Raw genomic sequence first — 18,024 nt, forward strand, 5'->3', positions numbered from 1 at the left:
TCCTTGTAAGGGTTGGGACAATCTGGGACTAATTTTCGTCCAGTATACTTTAAGTCCTTAGCTAATTAGCGAATCAGCATGAGAGAGTACACATAATCGGTATAGATGAAGTAATAGCATACTATAATCTTGATACTTTTCGCTACGTTCATATACACCAAACCTAGAGTGCTGATCAGTTGATATATGTATTTAATTCACTCTCGCCCACGACTACCACTTCCACCACCACCTACAACCGCATGGGGAGTCCGACGGTACATAAAAACAAACCAATCCAATGTTGATAAGCATTCAAATTACCTCTAATAATCACATACTACACCATACCTACTGAAAAATCTGGGATTCTGTGCGCTCTCCCATCAACAAGCCAGTAAAAGCCAGACTGGTAGTTGAGTCGCTAAGACGTCAAAATGTATGTAACTGCCTCTTCCCCCCCCCCCCCCCCCCCCCCCTCTTTTCTTCATGTGTATCTTCTTCTTTCCCTTGTTGCTTTCCATGAAGCGAATGTTTCCTTGCTCTATTTTCATTACTAGACTAGCCAAGGGTCTGCTACTAGGAGGAAGGAAGGAAGGAAGCAAGAGGCAGGTGTACATACAAGTACATAGCTACCTAGGTACCTATTTAATGATGGAGAGTGAGATGAGCTATGGAAAAGGGGGGAAAAAATCATAGAAAGACTGTTTGAGTCTGAGATGGAGAATAAAGAACAACCAGAAGAACGAGAAAGTCTACAACTAAGCCACGGCTCAGACAACTTACTTGATCTTATTAAGAAGAAGATAAGAATAAAGAATTAAAAATTCCCCAGTAACTGGAAAGCACTAGAGTAGTACATCAGCAGTCTGAAACTACCGTCTTGCCTTTGGGTATATCCCGCCCCTATTGGGGAGGAAGGGTATTCTTGACTAGTGGTTATGATGTTATGCCTCTACTTCCAGCTCACAACACTCGTATGGCAAGGAGATGACAAGTCCAGCTCCTGAGACAGTGCACGGAACCAACCTGAATAAACTTCATTCTTCAGCCACTGCAAATCTTATTGAGTTTGAGTGTCTTTTGTTTCTATCTCTTTGGGGATAATCTGGATTTTTAGCATGATTATTATTGTCCCAAAGTCTTTTTCATTGATTTTCTTTTCATTTTTTTTTCCTTCACATGTTTCTTTTCGTACTGAGGGTAGGTACAACGGAATCGCACCCGCAATCGCAGGAGTCAGAGGTACGCAGGCACGCAGGTGTGTTTCTGGTAGGTTCATCGTGGTTGATAAATCCTAAGCAACCGAACTAATTTCTCCACGGGGTAGGTGCAGGTTCCTTCCCGTTAGACATAATGGTATCTAAGGTAGGAACTACAGATATTGCGGCTCGATGATCATGATCAACTTGGGCGATAAGAATGATGATGATGTGAATAAGGACCTAGAGGAAGAATTCACCAAATGTACACCTGTTCCACCTAATTCACTTCACTTTACCACCCGCTGCCCGGTGAGATACGAATAAAAACCGTCAAGGACCAATAGAGAGAATGATACAAATGTTGTCCGCGAAACTCGAACCAACTGCAAAACAGCCCAGTGAAAAAGAGAAATAGAGGTATCGTTAACGCTAATAAAAATGTAATCGAACTGAACTGAATCCTTGACAAAGGACAACACATTGACAAGCTTCGCTTCTGTGGTAAGGATTCATATACGAGTCGAGTTCCTTCCCTTTCATGAAACACCTAGTAATCCTGTCCTTCTCCTCTTCCATTCCTTAGCAGGGAAAGAACGATTTAACGAAGATGACCCGTTGTGCTTGAATTTGGAAGCTTCCGGAATTTTTGATAACACCTTTGCGTATCCTTCGAAAGAATCCCAGATGCCGCAAACTCGATCCTCTTCGCCATTTGTTGGTCGCTTAATAAAGATAACGCCTCGTATTTGTGACAGCGGGGTGCGTCTGAGGGTAGATATATAGAACTGTTTACGCAGGTCGTCCATTTAAGACCTAGTAATGATCCTCACTGCCAAAAATATGTACCGAGAGTTGCTGCTTTGAGAACATTCCGTTCCAGCTTGTGAAGACAGAGGCTTCGTGAGCCAGGCATCACCCTAGTGCTCCACACTAACTGATCTTCGACGTGAAGCTCGACCTCCTATAATGATGCGCTCCAGGCGGTGGCTTCCATATTGTTGGATGAACGTATTTTTACCGTTGGCGTGCGTGACGAGATTTGTTTTTGCTGGCGCGAAACGACCCTTCAGGCCCATTTCAAAGAGTACACACAGCCTAATGTTAGCCATGGTGTTGGTTTTGTTTCCTCGTCTCTCGTCAGGCCCTCCCAGAGATACAGTAGCACTCCACGAATTGCCCCAGGCATATCCTTTTGTCGCCCATTGCGGGAGGGGTTTCCATCAAGCTCAAAAAGGTCCCAGATCAGCTAACGCCGCGCGTCTTTGACTTCTCCAAACTACGCTATCCTTGATGCGCTTCTCCTCGGTGAAAGAAGATTGTAACCAGTCAGAGTCACCGCTTCCTCCCATGTGCCGCCTATAATATCGATCATCCAAGCCTCGCTCGTCGAAGTCCCCTGTCATCATCTGACTCATTCCGCACCGCTCCAACTGTAGAAGGCCTCCTCGTGTGGGATCGTAGCACAGCACCGCGAGGTCCTGCCCGCTGTTTGTGAACGAGACACCGCCGATCTCGGCAAAGACGTCGACTGTTTGCTTGGAACGGAAGGTCTGTGCATCGATGATGTTGATGTAGTCGGCTTCCTCGGCTGCGACGAGGACACGCTTGCCGCTGCCGATCGGCGAGAATTGCAAGTTCCGGACCCCGGCCATCTCAGCACGTATGGTGCATAGTGGTGTCGAGGACCCGTTGCTGTCTGTCCAACGGCGGGCGTCCCATATCATGATTGCTTTGTCCTGAAAACCTGTGGCCACTGTCCATCCATCGTCTGCCCAGGCGCAGGAGAAGCCGTGGTCACGATGACCGGAGAGCTCTTGAAGGATTTGGGGTTTCCCACCTCCCAGCGTCGATTCGGTCGTGGTGATGAAGACGTTCTTGTGGTCTCCAACAGCGACACGCAAGCGACGGTCAGGAGAGACCGCGGTGCAATTCAGCGGGAAGTTGTAAACTTCGTGAAAAAGCCATTTCTCGGTGGTGATATCCAAGACCCGGAAGACGGCGTCGTTCGATGCAAAGCCAGCCAGAGGTCTGTCGGAATTCCGGTCTTGATAGACTTGGGCATGATTTGTAATGCCACTTTGATTGCTGGTGATGATACCCTCGTGGCAGGCTGATGACTCTGGCTCGTCAGAGTCCATATGGCGAAGTGTGTACTCTCCATTGAAGCTACCCGCAATGAGGACGCCGTGACCGGCGGCCATAGTAGATACATGTGAGCCCTGGGCATCGCCGAGCTTCATAACTACTCGAGTCTTCCCCGAGACTGGGTTGAACTGGTGTATAGCGCCGCTGCCGGGATAAAAGATCTTAGTACGGGAGGTGGTGGCCAATATGTTTCGTAGTTGAAAGTGCGACAAGTTGATGTTGGACTTGAAATCCATACGCCGGAACTTGAAGAAACTATCGGTGCAAGGTAAGCTAACATCGGGACAATTTTCCTGTGACACTGGTAAATATACGTGTTTAAACAGGGGCAGATTGCGAAGGCTTGTTCGACTCACATCCCACCTGTCAGACCCCGACACGTTGACGTAGTTCCTGTAGGTCAGGAGTCTATGTTGCCGTGCCTCCTGCCTAGTTACCCCTAGCTCTTCCCAGTTCACCCCTTGAAAATCACATTGATCCCCAGCAAGGTCTGTGTAGCGTATCCGTGAGAGCTTCTGGGCAGCGAGGTCCGCAATTCTGCTGGGCCATGGATAGGGGCCCCTAGGTAGATGTACTCCTTGTCCTCGATGATCTGAGCGAGCCCAGTCATACAACAGTTGGGTGAGGCAGTGGTTGCTTGGACCAAGACTAGTCATGCTATGAGGATTGGGACCGTGAGCTGGGTGATGAAAGGTATCAAGCAACGTTGTAGGCGGAACTTGGGGATGCACCGTGTTGATGATGCCCGATATCACCTGTGACGCGGTCGTCGTAGGCAGCCAACCTTGCCCAGTTGTTGCCAACATCTGGTTGACCAAGTCCAGGGTGAAGGGCGTGAAAGGTGCTGGAGGAGCAGGAGGGTACTGTGAGAACTGCTCTTCGTCTGATAGGGAGGAGGTCATGCTAATGCTATCCTCATGGTCGGCATCGGTATCCATGTCGTTAGTGAGCAAGTTGGCCACTTGTAAGTAGTCTACCAAGGGAGCACCCGCATCGTCGGACATGTCGACGTCGTCGGAGAGATAACCGTCCAGGCCAAGGTAGAAGGAGGGCTGCGGATGGTGGCTCAACATTTGATCAGTATGCAGGTAGTGGTGACCATAGAATAAGCTTTCATGTCCGTCATTGTCGTCGTCGTGCTCTTCCACTTCTTGTTCGCCTTGTCCGTCTTCGTGTTGGTGCTCCTCGTCCTCGACGTCTTCGTACTCGCTACCGCTCTCAGAGAAGTGATTAAGTGGTTGGCCGATCACTACTTGATGGTTCTCCACCTGGTAGTTTATTACCCCATCCTCTTCGCCTGCTATGGTGGACATGGGGATGATGGTCGGCCAGCTGGACCCGGCGACGGCCGAGTTTCCGCTGGGCATGTCGGTAAGAGCGCCAGTACCGTGACTACCCTGGGATACTTGTGGTCGGTTACCGTTCCGCATATTTGTGTCGCGCATAGCGACAGCTGGTGGGTAAGGGCGGGAGTCCTTCAGAGTAAGGTATTTATTATGAACGGGTCGTCAATACATGGGACGCATCGGGCGTGGTCGCGACTGAGGGGCAGACGCACGGGAACAGTGGATTGGCCTGATGTGTCGAACTCATGGAAGTTGCGCACTTTTACTCTTCACTTTGCAGTGCCAGTTCAGCTTCAGCTGCTGTTTGGCTGGGCTGGCTCGGCTGGTTGGGCCCGGATCGGGGGCAGAAGGGCAACGGCGGCTGAAACGGGGTTCGAAAATGGGATGGAACTCGGAGAAGGTGGGTTTGTTGACTATCGCTTCTGTAATCCGACTGAAGCTTGCTACTGAGCTAGGTGGATTTCCCAGAAAGACCAAAAAAACAAGATCGTTTGAATCGATTTCAACGCCTCTTGCTTGTTCGGTTGATGGAAGAGGCGTGCCCATCTTGCGTACCCGACTTGCCGGACTCGTTTCTTTGTCGGGCAAGCGGCCAGTGCGGGCGGTTCAGAAAGGAAGGTGGTGGTGTACAGGTGGTCACTAGGTACACAAAGAGCAGCCAGAGTGGAAGTGGTGCAGTGCTTAGGTAGTGCTCATGGTGCAGTGGTGTGGTGCAGGCTTGCAGTGCCCCGCCCTCTCACCTTAGTGGCCGACCGAAGAACGGGCGGCCCAAGCCGACGGGCATTCTGGGAAGCCGGGCTGTGTGGCCTTGCTTGTCCCTTCGCTGAGCGAAAGCCACTGCACGAATGCGCAATGGGCGCCGTGAAGCTTTGGGACTGGACGGGACGTCTCGAACCATGGTTGCCCTGCTTTGGATGCTGATGAGCGGGCGCCGGCTCACTGGTAAGCTCGAGAACCCCAAGTCTGGGAAGACACGGGCACCTAAATGGCAGGGTAGGTCTGATGTTTGATTGGACTCGGATAACCAAGATAGACCTGACCTGGGACGGGACCCACCGTTCATAGGCCTTCTTCTGTTCCCGAATCGAGTTGTGCCCACGCCGTTCTCGATGGCGAGCGGATAGGGCGCTTGTGGGCAGGAGTATTTGGGTCTTCATGAAACCGCTTGGTAGATCAAAGAAAGATGTCTTGAGGATCCGATGCTTTAGAAATTCTAACCTGACCGCCAACCAAGTGGTAGCCTGAAGAGAAACTGAAGAGAGAGACGAGCAGCCAACCTCACCAGACATAGCAACCGCAGCTTCCCCAGCCAGTGAGGTGTGTCATGAAAACTTTACAGTATGAAACAAACATGTCTCTCACTCCCACTTGACAAATAAACCGAGTGGGATTTGGCATTCTTCCCGTCCTGAACTGTCCAGTGACACCACGAACATGAATCCGAGATAGATGCAGCTGGTTTCCGGCCTGAGAGAAGGCCAAGAAACTCCTTGTGAGCTTTGAATCCAGAGGGTCGGGTACACATGGATCTTGGAGTCATGTCGTCGTGGCTGAACCAAGTGAGAAGAGGAAAGAGGTAGCGTAGCGGCAAGCGGGAGGTCGAAATCAGATTCGGCTCTCCATCTCGTTTCTTCATCAAATGGGGAAAGCCGCTGGGGTTTGGGTTGCAGTTGGATCATCCAATGTGAACATGCGATGCGAAGTATACATCGATGGCAAGCAGTGCGTGAGAATGCGGGCTCGCGAGGTGGGATAACGGACCCATTTCAGGATGATGTCAGTTGACCCAGGTCATCCTGGTACCCAGAGCTTGGAGGTCTTCTTGCCAGTGAACTGTTAAAAAATTAATCCCCAGATATATAGACTTCCTTATGGAACAGAAGCAACTACTGCGTACCGTACTATAACAGGAAATCACCTGCGGCATCCCGACGGCTTAACATGTGCACCGCCCGTTCTCTCGATACGACACCACTGTAGTACCTAGGTAAGTACCTCTACGTACTATACGTATCTACTGAATAAGTTCCGAATCATCGGAAAATGGAAGGAAGGATGGGGACTCCGTTAGTGTGGGGAACGGGGCAGAGGCTACACAAGCAAAGCAGCCCGATTACATAGATGAATGGTTGCTTTCACTGGCCAAACTCGGTCACCATATCGTCGTCGGCCGTCGTCCCCTCTCCCGGCTTTTTACTTTCAATTTTCGACCTGCTCTCCCGGGCTGCGGTGACCGTGCGTGACACCTTGTGATTACTTCAACACTTAACAACCCGCACCTAGCGACGAGCCGTCCGTTTGCTACGCCATCAGGCTGCCCATGCCGCTTGATGCATACAATAGCACAGAGCTATATCTTAGTGTATTGGCGTCAAATCAGATCAGATCATATAGGCGAGGGCAAGCAAAGTGTCACCAGGCGCGGGGGTCCGCCTGCTCCTACACACGACACCAAAAAAAAGCCGGGGAATACGAATTTCTGGAATTATACAGCAACTGAAGGCCTCGGCGCATGAAAGAGATCATGTTTCCCAAGTCGCCGATCTCGATGGAAAGTAACTATAACCTGCCAAAAATTGGCTTTTCGGGTTTGCCAAAACGTCCCAACTTCTGGTTTCATACTCGCCTGGGATGAAATATTAGAGCACTGAACTTTGTACGCTGTCTTTGCTTCCTTTCGCCGGTCAGCTCCATCCCCCTACGGATTATCCCTGCCACTTCAACAACATCAGGTTCTGCAACTAATGGAGGTTACTTTGCCAGAACCCTCTTGAACTTACTAGTAGAGAGTTCGGACTAAAGATACGGAGATAAAGACGCGTTCTCATGGCTGAAGTCCTACAAAAACCTTGCGTATCCTATACCCTATACCTGCCGTTATACAGACCGTCGCCGCTTACCACGCCATTCGATATTCGCACACCCTTCCCTCCATCTCCGTTCTCCTTGCCTTTTGTACCATTGTCGCCTCCCCCCTCCCTCCGGCGCGCCAACATTATTACCTGGGTTTTCTCGCCGGAGGTTACGCAAGAAATGGCGTCGTCAGTCAGTCAGTCGGTCGATCAGGTCATTCCAATACTCTGTTCTAGATATCTGACAAAAACTGTCTACACTACACCCTCCCTCACTTCATGATGTGACCCCCTCTTTTACAAGCAACCACTTCTAAAGCGTTATTAAAAGGAGGGTCGGAGGGAAGATTAGCCCATTGTTCGCCTGGCCTAAACTGCTCTGTGCTCCCAAACATCGATTCAAATTTACCAGAACAGAGATACTGTCTAGATAGTAGACATAGCTGCCCCCTGTCTGCCTTCGGATAGCTACATTCAATATGGGAAAACATACATGGTAGTCAGCCTATTGTGGCGCTCTCATGTGCTCGTGCTTACTTCCTTACTGATGCAGTATGGCGAAGTTCATGAGCGGTTCTTGTGACTGGATAGATGAACGGAAGAAGTGGTATCCCATCACGAATGTATGCCAAGAAAAATAAATCTTTTCCACATAATAATGTCTAAGAGTTAATCCTATCGACAGAAAACCCACCCGCCAACCGATCAACCAAAACTTCCACATTAATATCGCCCTTGTCCATGATGAACGTGATGAAAAGAAACCGAGGCCGGCAGGTTCGATAATCGGATCCCTTCTTTTCCAACAAACACCTGACCTCCGAACAAAGACCCTACCTACCCTACAACAGTAATACTTTAAAAAAAACAAAGGCATCCCTACACAGCAACACCATATCAAAACCTAAGCGTCCGAAAAGTAGTCATCAAAGTGTCTCCCCTGCTCATGGCCTCTCGGCTGGCTGCTTCCCCACCCATTACTACCCCCTACCCCGGATATGACATTGTCCCTCGAGCCGGCCCAGTACGTGCTGCGGACGCGCCTGTCGCGCTCAAACTCGGCCCAGCGCTTCATGGTAATCATGCTGCTATCAAACTCTCCCTCGGCTTCTCCGTGGCCACCCTTGCTTGATTTCTCGCCGGCCGTCTTGCGCGTGTCGCCCCATGAGAAATCGTCAAACTTCCAGAAAGCGTAGGTAGGCAGAACAAAGTTCCACACGGGCAGGGAGAGCAAGTAGATAAACATCCAGATGATGTAGGACCAGCTGTGAGCTGTGACGACGACGAGGATGGCTGGGAGACCGAGGATGAGACCAAGGAGAACAAGAGGAATGATTTGTGGCGGGGAGTTGATGATTGAGATGATGACTAGGTATCGGACATTAGTTTTCAGTTGGTCAAACAAGAAAGGAAGAGAAAACTGGGGTTGGTGGCTACTCACCAACATAGAAAGTAAAGGCAATGGCGGCAGGCAACACAAGGGTACCAATCAGCTCGATACCGACAATGAACTGCATACTGAAACAGAAGGTACCGCAAAGATCGCGCACAAGAACGAGCTCCATCAGATTGTGAATGGTCGAGTTGATCCATCTGCGGCGCTGCGAAAGCAACACCATGAATTCATCGGGGACAGTCGTCTTGCAAACGGCCTGAGGCACAAATACTTGTTTACGCTTGGGGAACGTGCGCAACATGAGCGTACTGAGATAACGATCCTCACCAAGGAGCAAGAGGTTCTTCTTGTGCAGCGTATCGACAACGTTCTCGGAGTAGTGTTCGACAACGTCCGGGTTGGCCAAGATAGGGACCCAGTAGTTCTGGGCACCCTTGGGTGCCTTGATGCGGTACATGCAGAAACATCCGGGAAGACAGGTGACACCGCCAAAGACGGACTCGAAAGCCTTGGCAAGATGATGAGAGACGAAATACTCGAATACCTGGATGGCGGAAACCCAGCTTGCTCGCTTGTTGGCGATCTTGGTCTCGCCACAAAGACCCATAATTTCAGGATCCTTGACCATGGCCGAGATCATATGCGTGAGACTGTCGGGGAAGACCTTGGTATCAGCGTCAACCATGAGCACGATCTCATAGAAGTCAGGAGAAATGCCCGTGATCTTCCACAAGCCATTGAACATCTCGTATTCTAGCTCCGTCATACGCTCGTCGAACATAACCTTCTGGAGAAAAGACATAAGGATGATCTGACTGTCACGCTTGCCACGGTTTCCAGGCTTCGACTTGGAGGCTTCAGCAGGAGTGCCGCACTTCACAACCATCATCATAGGAACACGCTGCTGCTTCTCCAGAGGAATGGCAGAGTTAGTGCCATAATCGTAGAAGCCGGTGTAGACCTTGGCCATGTTGTGGCGCTTAGAACCAGTTGCAACCGCAACATAAGAGAATGGCTCAACGTCATCGGGGTGAATCGTGTGGTCTTTCATCATGCCGAGAATGATATCGGGGGTTGAGTGTTCCTCTCCGTGGCCCTTGATAATACCATCGCAAATAACGAGGATAACCTTGTGGCTGTTGGGGTAGTCCGTCATTGCAATCGAGTCCAGAGTGGTACGAACGCCCATCTCACCCTCGGAGTAGGCTGTGACAAGGCAGATGGTGTGAGCGAGGGGGAAACCAAACGGCATCCAGTCGGAAGGCGGCTGAGGAACGACAGCTTCATGAATAAATCCGGCAGGACCTGGGCCGTCTGCTGGACTGCTGCTTGATCCGTAAGCATCAGATTTGAGGAAGCTTGACCGACTCTCATTTCCTTGGCCGTATATGGTTCCAGGATGGAGTAGTTGACCAGCGGCATTCTGGCTGGCCATGGTTGTAGGAAGTCCAGGCTTCCTATTGCCGCGCTCATTGCCGTAGACGGTGGAGAAACGAGAGTGTGTGGGCAAGAAAGCACTGCTGCGCTTGCTTTGACGATCGGAGCTTCCAGCGACACTGCTACCGACCTCCCCTGGTAGCCTTGGGGGAGCTCTGTAAATGTCTTCAGTCCAGTCTTCAATCTGACGGTTTCGCTTTCGCTGGTCAGACGTTTGGGAGGTCTTAGCAGCCGCATACGTCTTGCTGATGAACCATTGGAAGATTAGAGCCAAGACGAATCTGGCGAGGACGACCGCGAGGATAAGGACGAGGGACACATAGAGAACGACCTTTGACGCAATGCAGCCAACTGTCTCGGTATCCACCGAACCGACCTTGATGATCTCCTCAAAGCATTCGGCAATCTGCTTGTCTTTGCTCGACTGGAAAGCATGGGTAATATCGCGTCCACGAATAGCCTGGTTTCCAGCAGTATTCTTATCCCTCAGCTCCTTGAAGCGGGCGGGATACGTGACTTGAGTGTCGTTGAACCAGTGAAGCAGATCAAGGTCGAGAACATGGCCAGAGTACACAACAAGGTTTCGAGAGCTGTTCTTGATGTCATCCCACGTAAAGTAGACATCGGCGGAGCTCTTGAGGCCGAGATAGAAAGAGTCCCTGGCGTTAGCGGTCGTGTGACAGGCATAGCCCAGGTAATAAGGTATCGTGGTATTGGGCTTGGATGAACCATCTTGGTTGAACGTGTTACAAGGGAAGTACCACGCCAGATTGCCGCTCTTATCGCTTGGCACATCGGAGTTCTCTTGCTTGGTGATGAGACCCTTGCACTTGCCGTTGACGTTCTGGAACAAGAAACTGCCGTCCTGTCCACCGTAATGCTGAGGCAAGTCATAGATCACGTTTGCACCCAAACCGTCCGGACGGCGCGGGATACCCTCGGCCGGAGGATGGTGAGATTTGGTGAGGTCATATGCAGATCCGTGGAAGATCATGTATCCTGACCCGACCTCATTGATGCGCAAACGGAGCGGAGGTTTACCGCAGACCACCTGGGTGAAGCCGAAAGTGATGAAGCCAACAAAGCCCATGATGAGCAGAATAATGCTGATCAGACCCATCTTCTCTCTCCACGCCCTCTGTTGAGCCATCTCGGGCATGCCGAAGCACTTGAGGACAAAGCCAGGGCACCAGAAGGTGACGAATCCGCAGTAAATGTTCCAAAAGCTCGGGGTAGGGAGTCCTCCGGACTTTTCGCGCTTTCCCTTGGAGGCCTTGACAATTTTACCATGTTTTGTGGTATCCGATTTCCGCCGACGTCGTCTTTCATCACCGGACTTTTCAGTTTCGATGACCTGCATTTTCGTCGAGTGCTTTCTTCTTGGGGGCGACTCCTCGGAAACATCGTCGTCGTTCCTCGAGCCAGTTCCCGATACATCGTCCGTTGCTCCCTCCAGATCCTCGTATATCGGGTCGTGTCCGGTTGAGGACGGTAGGGTGTTCATGTTGGCCGCATGTTTTCTGTAGTGATAGTTGGGGTGGTCTTTGCCAATCCTGTTGCGCTCCGGTCGAATCAAACTCCTCTTCCGCTGAGGTATGCCGGATGGATGTGCGGGCTCGGGGGTGGGCGCCAAAGGGTCTCGTTCGACATTGGGGTTGGGGGACGGGAGGGTTTCCGGAAATGAAGATATCGATGGTACGCGTTGCTGCTGGCTTGGTCTTTCTCCTGCCATGGGAGCATATCCGGTCTCAACATCGGCGGGTGGTGGTCGACTGCGGCGCGAACCGCTTTGCCGGTAGCGGCGTGGCTCCTCGTGCGGAGGCGACGGCCCCGGCCTCCGAGGAAGAGACATGATGCTGTATGGAGCGGGACGGTTAGTGAGTCCGGGATCGATGCAAGGCTGAAGAGTCGCTGGTATGTTTGGTGAAGAAGGTTTGTCGTGGAAGACTGGAGCCAACGTCACTGGCCGCGTCGCAACTTGCAAGGAGCAGTCAGTCGGCCCAGGAAATGACGAGATGAGCCTCGGCCAAGACAAGGGAACTGATGACTGTCGGTCGTTTTGCACAGTTCAAGCTATACCGAATACCAGCAGACTGGAAAGAGGTAGATTACTATGGAGAACCCAACTTACAAATTTTGTGAACGCGGCTCGTCCCAGTTCCAATTGCTTGCAATGCGGAACCGACGAGGGAGGTTGGGAATACTGCAGTGGGCCGCCCAGGCAGGCCTAAAAGCAGAGTCGAACGGTGTTGTTCAGGAGACGGGAAGGGCAGAAGGGGAAGGTAGAAGGGGGGCGCAGGCGCTCTTAACAGTTGGACCAATGACAAACGCCCGTCCTGTTAACTTGATGGACTGTTTCGTTCCAGGGCATGACGGAGCCAAGGAGCCTCTAAGAGAAACCCGACGACCAGGAAGGAATTCCACTTGGCAATCAGCTGCGCACTATGGCAACCAACTTCGCCCAACCCGCTCGATTTTCTTGTCCCTTTTTCCAATCCAGATTCCTCGATTCCACTCTCACAGGTCGTGTTCTCCCTCAAACACCTACCGCGCCAGCGCGTGGCTAAAACCCCACAGCGCCCAGCTCGCGATGGTTGCCCTGCGAAATTCTGAAAAGTTCGACGTTCTGCAGAGCGGACCGTTCCATCGTAATGGTCCCTGCTCTGACAAGCTGCCGGGCGTCTTCTCCCAGGTACAAGTGCCAGGGAATACTTGGGATGGCGGCGGGAAGGCAGGGTCGATGCAACCAAGCACCGATCTTACGGGTACCGTACTTGCTTAGTCCATGCAGTAGCTCGGTGGTTATGATGTTAATGTGCAGAGCACAGAGACGGCGTGGATGAGGTCGACACCAGAGGCATCAACCGTCACTTCTAGTACAAGCAAAGCATGACCTCACGACGAGCTACAGAATGGACAAAATCCGGCAGAGAGAAAGGTGAAGAGCTCATAAAGCCGGTGGGGAACTCGAATTACTAAAATGCGCAACACCGCCTCTGTGCCTGTTGGGATGTAGCTCTGAACTATTCTAGGATGGCAGTGGGAACTCCAAGTGGCCTAGTCACAATTCTAGACCAAAGCGCAAAGATTGGACGATGTTCACCCAGGAACGGGTTTGGTACGAACGGCACGGCAAAGTTGCAACATGTGAGACGGGTTGATGAAGTGTGGTCGGCATGATGTCCGAGGTGACATGGAAGAAATTGGAGGGAAACTTCCGGCTTGTTTACATAGACGTAGGTAGCTGGCAATGAACTCACAGACAGTTGATGTTCAGGTTGCCTCTCATTGTTTCGTCTGATGATCTACCACAACGAAGTGCAGGGGCAGTGGCTCTGGGCGATCTGCGCTCCGCTCTCCAGTGGAATCCCAGCCGCATGACACGGTGCGCTTCTGGAACCTCACGAAACTCCCCACTGTATGCATACTTCGCACTCAGTCTTCTTTCTTGATCAATCAATGTCTCCGGCTTCGCCACGGGACGCATCGTTCATCTCATTTCTTAATGGCTGCCATCGCAAACTACCCCGAACTAGCCCGGAGCCTTGGGGCAACACTGAAACCGAGTTGCGGTATATCAAGTGGCTGTACCGCGCTCAAATGCGGGCGCCGGTCACGCCCACTAAAGCATCTCACAATTCAGTCAAGAAGTGTGTAAAGCTCCGGTAGCCTTCCGGCGATGGAGTGCTCGACTGGACTGGAGCGAGCCTCAGCTGCGGCTGGAGAAAAGATGAGCACAGCGTGTGATCCCGCCCACAACTCGCGCGCAAACCGTGGCGCCTTGAGAAGTCCAGTTGAGTTCTTCGGTTTCAAAATTACTGTGTACAACCTGATTTGTGTCTTTCCGGACGCGGTCTCCCATAGTGCAATGGGGAATTTCTATATAAATATAGTATTATGTGCATAAAAGATGTGCATCAACACGCCGAGCCGGGCATGCATGACATTCACCGTCATTGACGTCGGGATAACGCGGGGCACACCCCGGATCCACCGCACTGATTCTTCCCTGTATTGTACACTAAATGGGCACTGGTGAGTGCTGTGTGTCATTCACGTGAGACACCCCCCCTCTTATGATTACGCTTTTGGAGGATATTGAACAACTAAACAAGAGAATGGACGGCATGAGGTCTCTCGTATCCGATGAAGCCCCTCCTCGTTCTTAGATCACTAATTAACAATATCAAGCCCGGTAGCAGTCGGTCAAGGCGGGGCTACCTCATTTTCGGTGATTTTCCATCGAATGAGGCCGTCTGGGAGCGTCAATCTCGCTTTACGTCCCCACCGTAAACTAGTGTGAAAGTAAGTACAGTAGTGCAGTTTGTCACTCATGGACCCTGGAATTCAGATGAACTCCATGAACCTCCATGACCCCAGTCTCGAGCCGTGGTACCCACGTTTTTCCCCCGCCTTGTCTGGGCAAACCACCAGGGAGAAGTTTACGGAGACCCAGTACATATATTGCATGGAGCGCGCGAGATATTCTCGCTTATTCCCCATCCCCTTTTACACTACATACTAGATGTCTCGTCCATATGTAGCGGTCAGAATCTTGAGACGAGTTCTTCTCTTGCTCGGCATGCTTGTGTGTTGTTTGAAATTTTGTGGTTGTTCTTGGATGGATAAGACGGACCAACTTCTTAGTAGCAATTCACAGATTCCAATATCCACTACCGTGCGAGAAGGGAAAAACCTCACATAGGTCCGTCCCCACGGGGTTGATATTGAAGTAGTAGCGATCTTCTTCAGTCAGTGTGATCGCTAACTAAAGCCATCCATCCCACACTCCTTACACCGCGTCGTGCAACCCAATTGCAGGTGGCCAGAGTAGGCTCTTCGTCTCTTGATGGTCTACCCGGATACGTGCGACTCGCACGTCGAAAGAAGTCTTTTTGTATTGAATATTGGTGTAACTTTCGAAGAAGAACTAACCATACAAGGTTTATCTCCCTGTTGTTCATCGGCTTTGTGTTGAGCGTGCGTTTCAACTGTCGAAACGTCGACGGCGAATATTTTGAAAGCAAGGGGGTTGTGTAGGATCAAAAAATTGTGATTGGGTCATGCCCTTTCTCAGTTCCCCAAAAGGGCAAGCCGTCAGCTTCGTATTGCGCGAAATGGGCGTCAAAGTGATGGTGGTCACGCTGACCTCGACACTATCCATCGATACGAAGTTGCGCTGACTCTGAGCAAACGATGCAACAAAAGACAAGTCCTCTCATTGTCCACACAAGCCGCATCATGTTATATCCGAGATAGGGATTCTCTCACCGTCTCTGCTGGACCACATTTCTACCCGATGTTGTTAGCGGCCGGCATTTGACAATTCATGAATTTTTCTTTTGTGTTGTCCTGTACGGTCTGCCGTGGGGTTACCTGTAAAGCGTGTTGCATCATTGCATGGGAAAATTTCATGATAGAGATGCCTATCCACAAGCTCGGGAGAACGGACAAACGGGACGATGTCCCAAGGCCACGGGGAAGGCGCGGGGTGCTACGAAGCCCGGGTTGGTGAACACTAACCCCGCCGCTCTTCCATGTTCTGTATGTAAAAAAATCCCGCCAGTCTCACCAACCCTGTGAAGCAAGCTAGAGTAGCTAGAGTACCCTAGCAGCCTAGCCAAACTGCACCCCTATCGTCACCACCAGATCCATCAATTTTTTTCAAGATTTTGTGAGAACCAATGAACACAGAAGTTCGTACGGGGACCTTCATGCCCGACAGTCCGGAAGCCCGGCCGTCTGATGGAGTTCTCTTTGTGCAATGGAGCACTCCGCACAGTAACAATGGTGGGCTAAACACCGGGACCCTGGAAAGTCTCCTCCATCGCAGTAAAGCGAACCACGGGAGGATAAAATACCTATTGAGCGCTATGTGAGATGCTTGTTGCCCTCCTACACGCCGGCCGTTACTTGTATAGTGCCTTCTCGTAACAGCTGTTCGGTGAGTTATGAGCTCAATATTGCTGGCGCTGGGAATCACCATATTTAGAGGTAGGTACCCAAATGCAGATGTTAAATATTCCCAGTGTGCTCGTGAGGCTGCATGGAGCTGAACCACATCCTGCGACATATATTTGAACGGAGGGCTTGACCACAGCTGTAGGGATTCGCAAATCGTCATATTGTGCCCAAAGAGGCATGTCTGGCGAGTAACGTGTGCGAATGCAGGCTGGGTGGGCAATGGAGGTCGCCTTTTGTCTCTCATCTACCAGCTTGGCGGTAACCTTTGTCGTACGAAGCCGCCGTCGTCACCTGGGATATTATTAGCCATTATGTCAGAACATCGCTTGTTGGCCCCTCGTTACCTAGCCTTTGGTGCGCCTGCCCAGCTACGGTGCAGGTAGCGTAGCACTTCCCAAGGAGATGGTACGTTCACTTTCACTAGCTTTTTTTTCCTGCCGAGGTGGTTGTGCAATCTGCGTTGAGTCTTGATGTATGTCGATGGTTCGGGAAACTTATTTTCGATATTGGCTTTGCCGTTAGCCTAGAGGTAGCCACTGACGCGATACCTACCTACTGATGAAGCACGGGCAGTTCTCACAGCTGACTGAAAATTGACTCCTCTGCTGCTCAAGCCATCCAGATCCAGAGTCGTTCAGCCGCCGTCCTGTCTCGGAAGGCGCCAACCGTCTGCCTATAGCGCAAAGTATTCATGGTATGTTTAGGCGATGTATGTAGTTCACAAGGGTCGCCGGTAGTCATCCTGAGATGTCGAGGGGCGAGGAAAAGACCAATGGAAGGGAGATTTGAGAAAAAGGAATGGTGCCCCCAGATGCAGGTCCTGCAAGCCACAAGATGATGCAAGCCTTTTCAGCCAGCACGTTACACAAGCAAAAGCTTATAGGCGATCCAGACCAAAGCAAAGACTGTCATCGTCATCTAGCATTCCTGGAGTCAGACAGTCTGCCAACAATTGAGATTGAGGATATGGAATGATGGCAGTTTCGTATGCATTTCCTGTTTGATGTTGCCTTTTTGTCTTGCCATGGCCGGAAAGAGGAGCCGGGGTTCTCATGGTTTACCGGTAGTAGCTGCAAATAACACAATGCCATATTCACAGGGGGAAAAGGGACAATTTCTTGAACGATGTAGCAAGGAAGGGGTGAATCATACAAAGTACATACAATGCATAGAGAGAGGTAGGTAGGTAGGTACCTCTCTCTATCTCTACCCTCAGTGACCTGTTAAGAGAGCTATTGATTAAGCGCAAGCGTATCGGTCTGTCAAGTCGAATATGGGACCGACCGGGAGACGAGCAAAGGTTGTTGATCCCGAAAGGAGTTTAGGTGCCTCGTGCCTGAAGTAAGAGAGGGGATTGGCATTCGTTACCGTGACCTTAACAAGTGAAATATCATTTTCCACTTCTGCCGCGGACCCTTCTGTGTAGGTAATTAATTTTGTAATCCTGCGACGTACCAGGCCGCAGTGACCCAGCTAGCCCATTGTCCAACCTCTCTGCTTTTGTGAAGCGGAAGCAAAAGGGGGAAGGAACAAGAGAAAAAGGGAGAACAAGAGGTATGGATGCGCGTGACCAGCGAATGTAAGTACCGGCAGATTTGCAAAGGCCGTTAACTGTGAGTAATGAAATTACTCTGTTCATACTAGCTTGGATGAATTGACGTAATATCGTACCTACCACTAAAGTAATGGAAGTGAAAGTT

The 18,024-nt window shown here is 50.9% G+C and overlaps 4 protein-coding genes across 5 annotated transcripts; all 4 read right to left on the bottom strand.

Moving 5' to 3' along the window:
* Positions 1 to 1,270: 1,270 nt before the first annotated feature.
* NCU09325 (WD domain-containing protein) lies at positions 1,271 to 5,378 on the bottom strand. The gene is made up of 2 exons (XM_958936.2): positions 3,686 to 5,378; positions 1,271 to 3,622 (listed from the first exon to the last, which is right to left on the bottom strand). The coding sequence occupies exons 1-2, from the start codon at positions 4,772 to 4,774 to the stop codon at positions 2,411 to 2,413; spliced, it is 2,301 nt and encodes a 766-aa protein (XP_964029.2). The 5' UTR covers positions 4,775 to 5,378; the 3' UTR covers positions 1,271 to 2,410.
* Positions 5,379 to 8,153: 2,775 nt separating this feature from the next.
* On the bottom strand, positions 8,154 to 12,820 carry chs-4 (chitin synthase-4). 2 transcript variants are annotated; one of them, XM_011394972.1, is made up of 3 exons: positions 12,492 to 12,820; positions 8,969 to 12,216; positions 8,154 to 8,895 (listed from the first exon to the last, which is right to left on the bottom strand). In XM_011394972.1, the coding sequence occupies exons 2-3, from the start codon at positions 12,210 to 12,212 to the stop codon at positions 8,432 to 8,434; spliced, it is 3,708 nt and encodes a 1,235-aa protein (XP_011393274.1). In that variant the 5' UTR covers positions 12,213 to 12,216; positions 12,492 to 12,820; the 3' UTR covers positions 8,154 to 8,431. The 2 variants fall into 2 exon arrangements, with proteins under 2 accessions (XP_011393274.1, XP_011393275.1); XM_011394973.1 differs by having other exon boundaries at positions 8,969 to 12,820.
* Positions 12,821 to 13,999: 1,179 nt separating this feature from the next.
* On the bottom strand, positions 14,000 to 14,944 carry NCU09323 (hypothetical protein; the record flags this gene model as incomplete). The annotated part of the gene is made up of 3 exons (XM_958934.1): positions 14,000 to 14,239; positions 14,582 to 14,654; positions 14,883 to 14,944. 3 exons carry the CDS (start codon positions 14,942 to 14,944, stop codon positions 14,000 to 14,002), a joined length of 375 nt encoding a protein of 124 aa, XP_964027.1.
* Positions 14,945 to 15,042: 98 nt separating this feature from the next.
* On the bottom strand, positions 15,043 to 16,596 carry NCU16382 (hypothetical protein). The gene is made up of 2 exons (XM_011395073.1): positions 15,737 to 16,596; positions 15,043 to 15,652 (listed from the first exon to the last, which is right to left on the bottom strand). The coding sequence occupies exon 1, from the start codon at positions 16,566 to 16,568 to the stop codon at positions 15,969 to 15,971; it is 600 nt and encodes a 199-aa protein (XP_011393375.1). The 5' UTR covers positions 16,569 to 16,596; the 3' UTR covers positions 15,043 to 15,652; positions 15,737 to 15,968.
* Between the last annotated feature and the right edge of the window lie 1,428 nt (positions 16,597 to 18,024).

The sequence above is a fragment of the Neurospora crassa genome, linkage group I, assembly GCF_000182925.2.
Source record: "Neurospora crassa OR74A linkage group I, whole genome shotgun sequence".
NCBI lineage: Eukaryota > Fungi > Ascomycota > Sordariomycetes > Sordariales > Sordariaceae > Neurospora > Neurospora crassa.

Coding starts and splice junctions, on each gene's coding strand:
- NCU09325 (XM_958936.2), bottom strand. CDS start 4,774: ATGCGCGACACAAATATGCGGAACGGTAACCGACCACAAGTATCCCAG. Junction 3,623..3,685: donor CGGGGTCTGACAGGTGGGAT/GTGAGTCGAACA, acceptor CCAGTGTCACAG/GAAAATTGTCCCGATGTTAG.
- chs-4 (XM_011394972.1), bottom strand. CDS start 12,212: ATGTCTCTTCCTCGGAGGCCGGGGCCGTCGCCTCCGCACGAGGAGCCA. Junction 8,896..8,968: donor TGCCTTTACTTTCTATGTTG/GTGAGTAGCCAC, acceptor TCCGATACCTAG/TCATCATCTCAATCATCAAC.
- NCU16382 (XM_011395073.1), bottom strand. CDS start 16,568: ATGAGAGACAAAAGGCGACCTCCATTGCCCACCCAGCCTGCATTCGCA.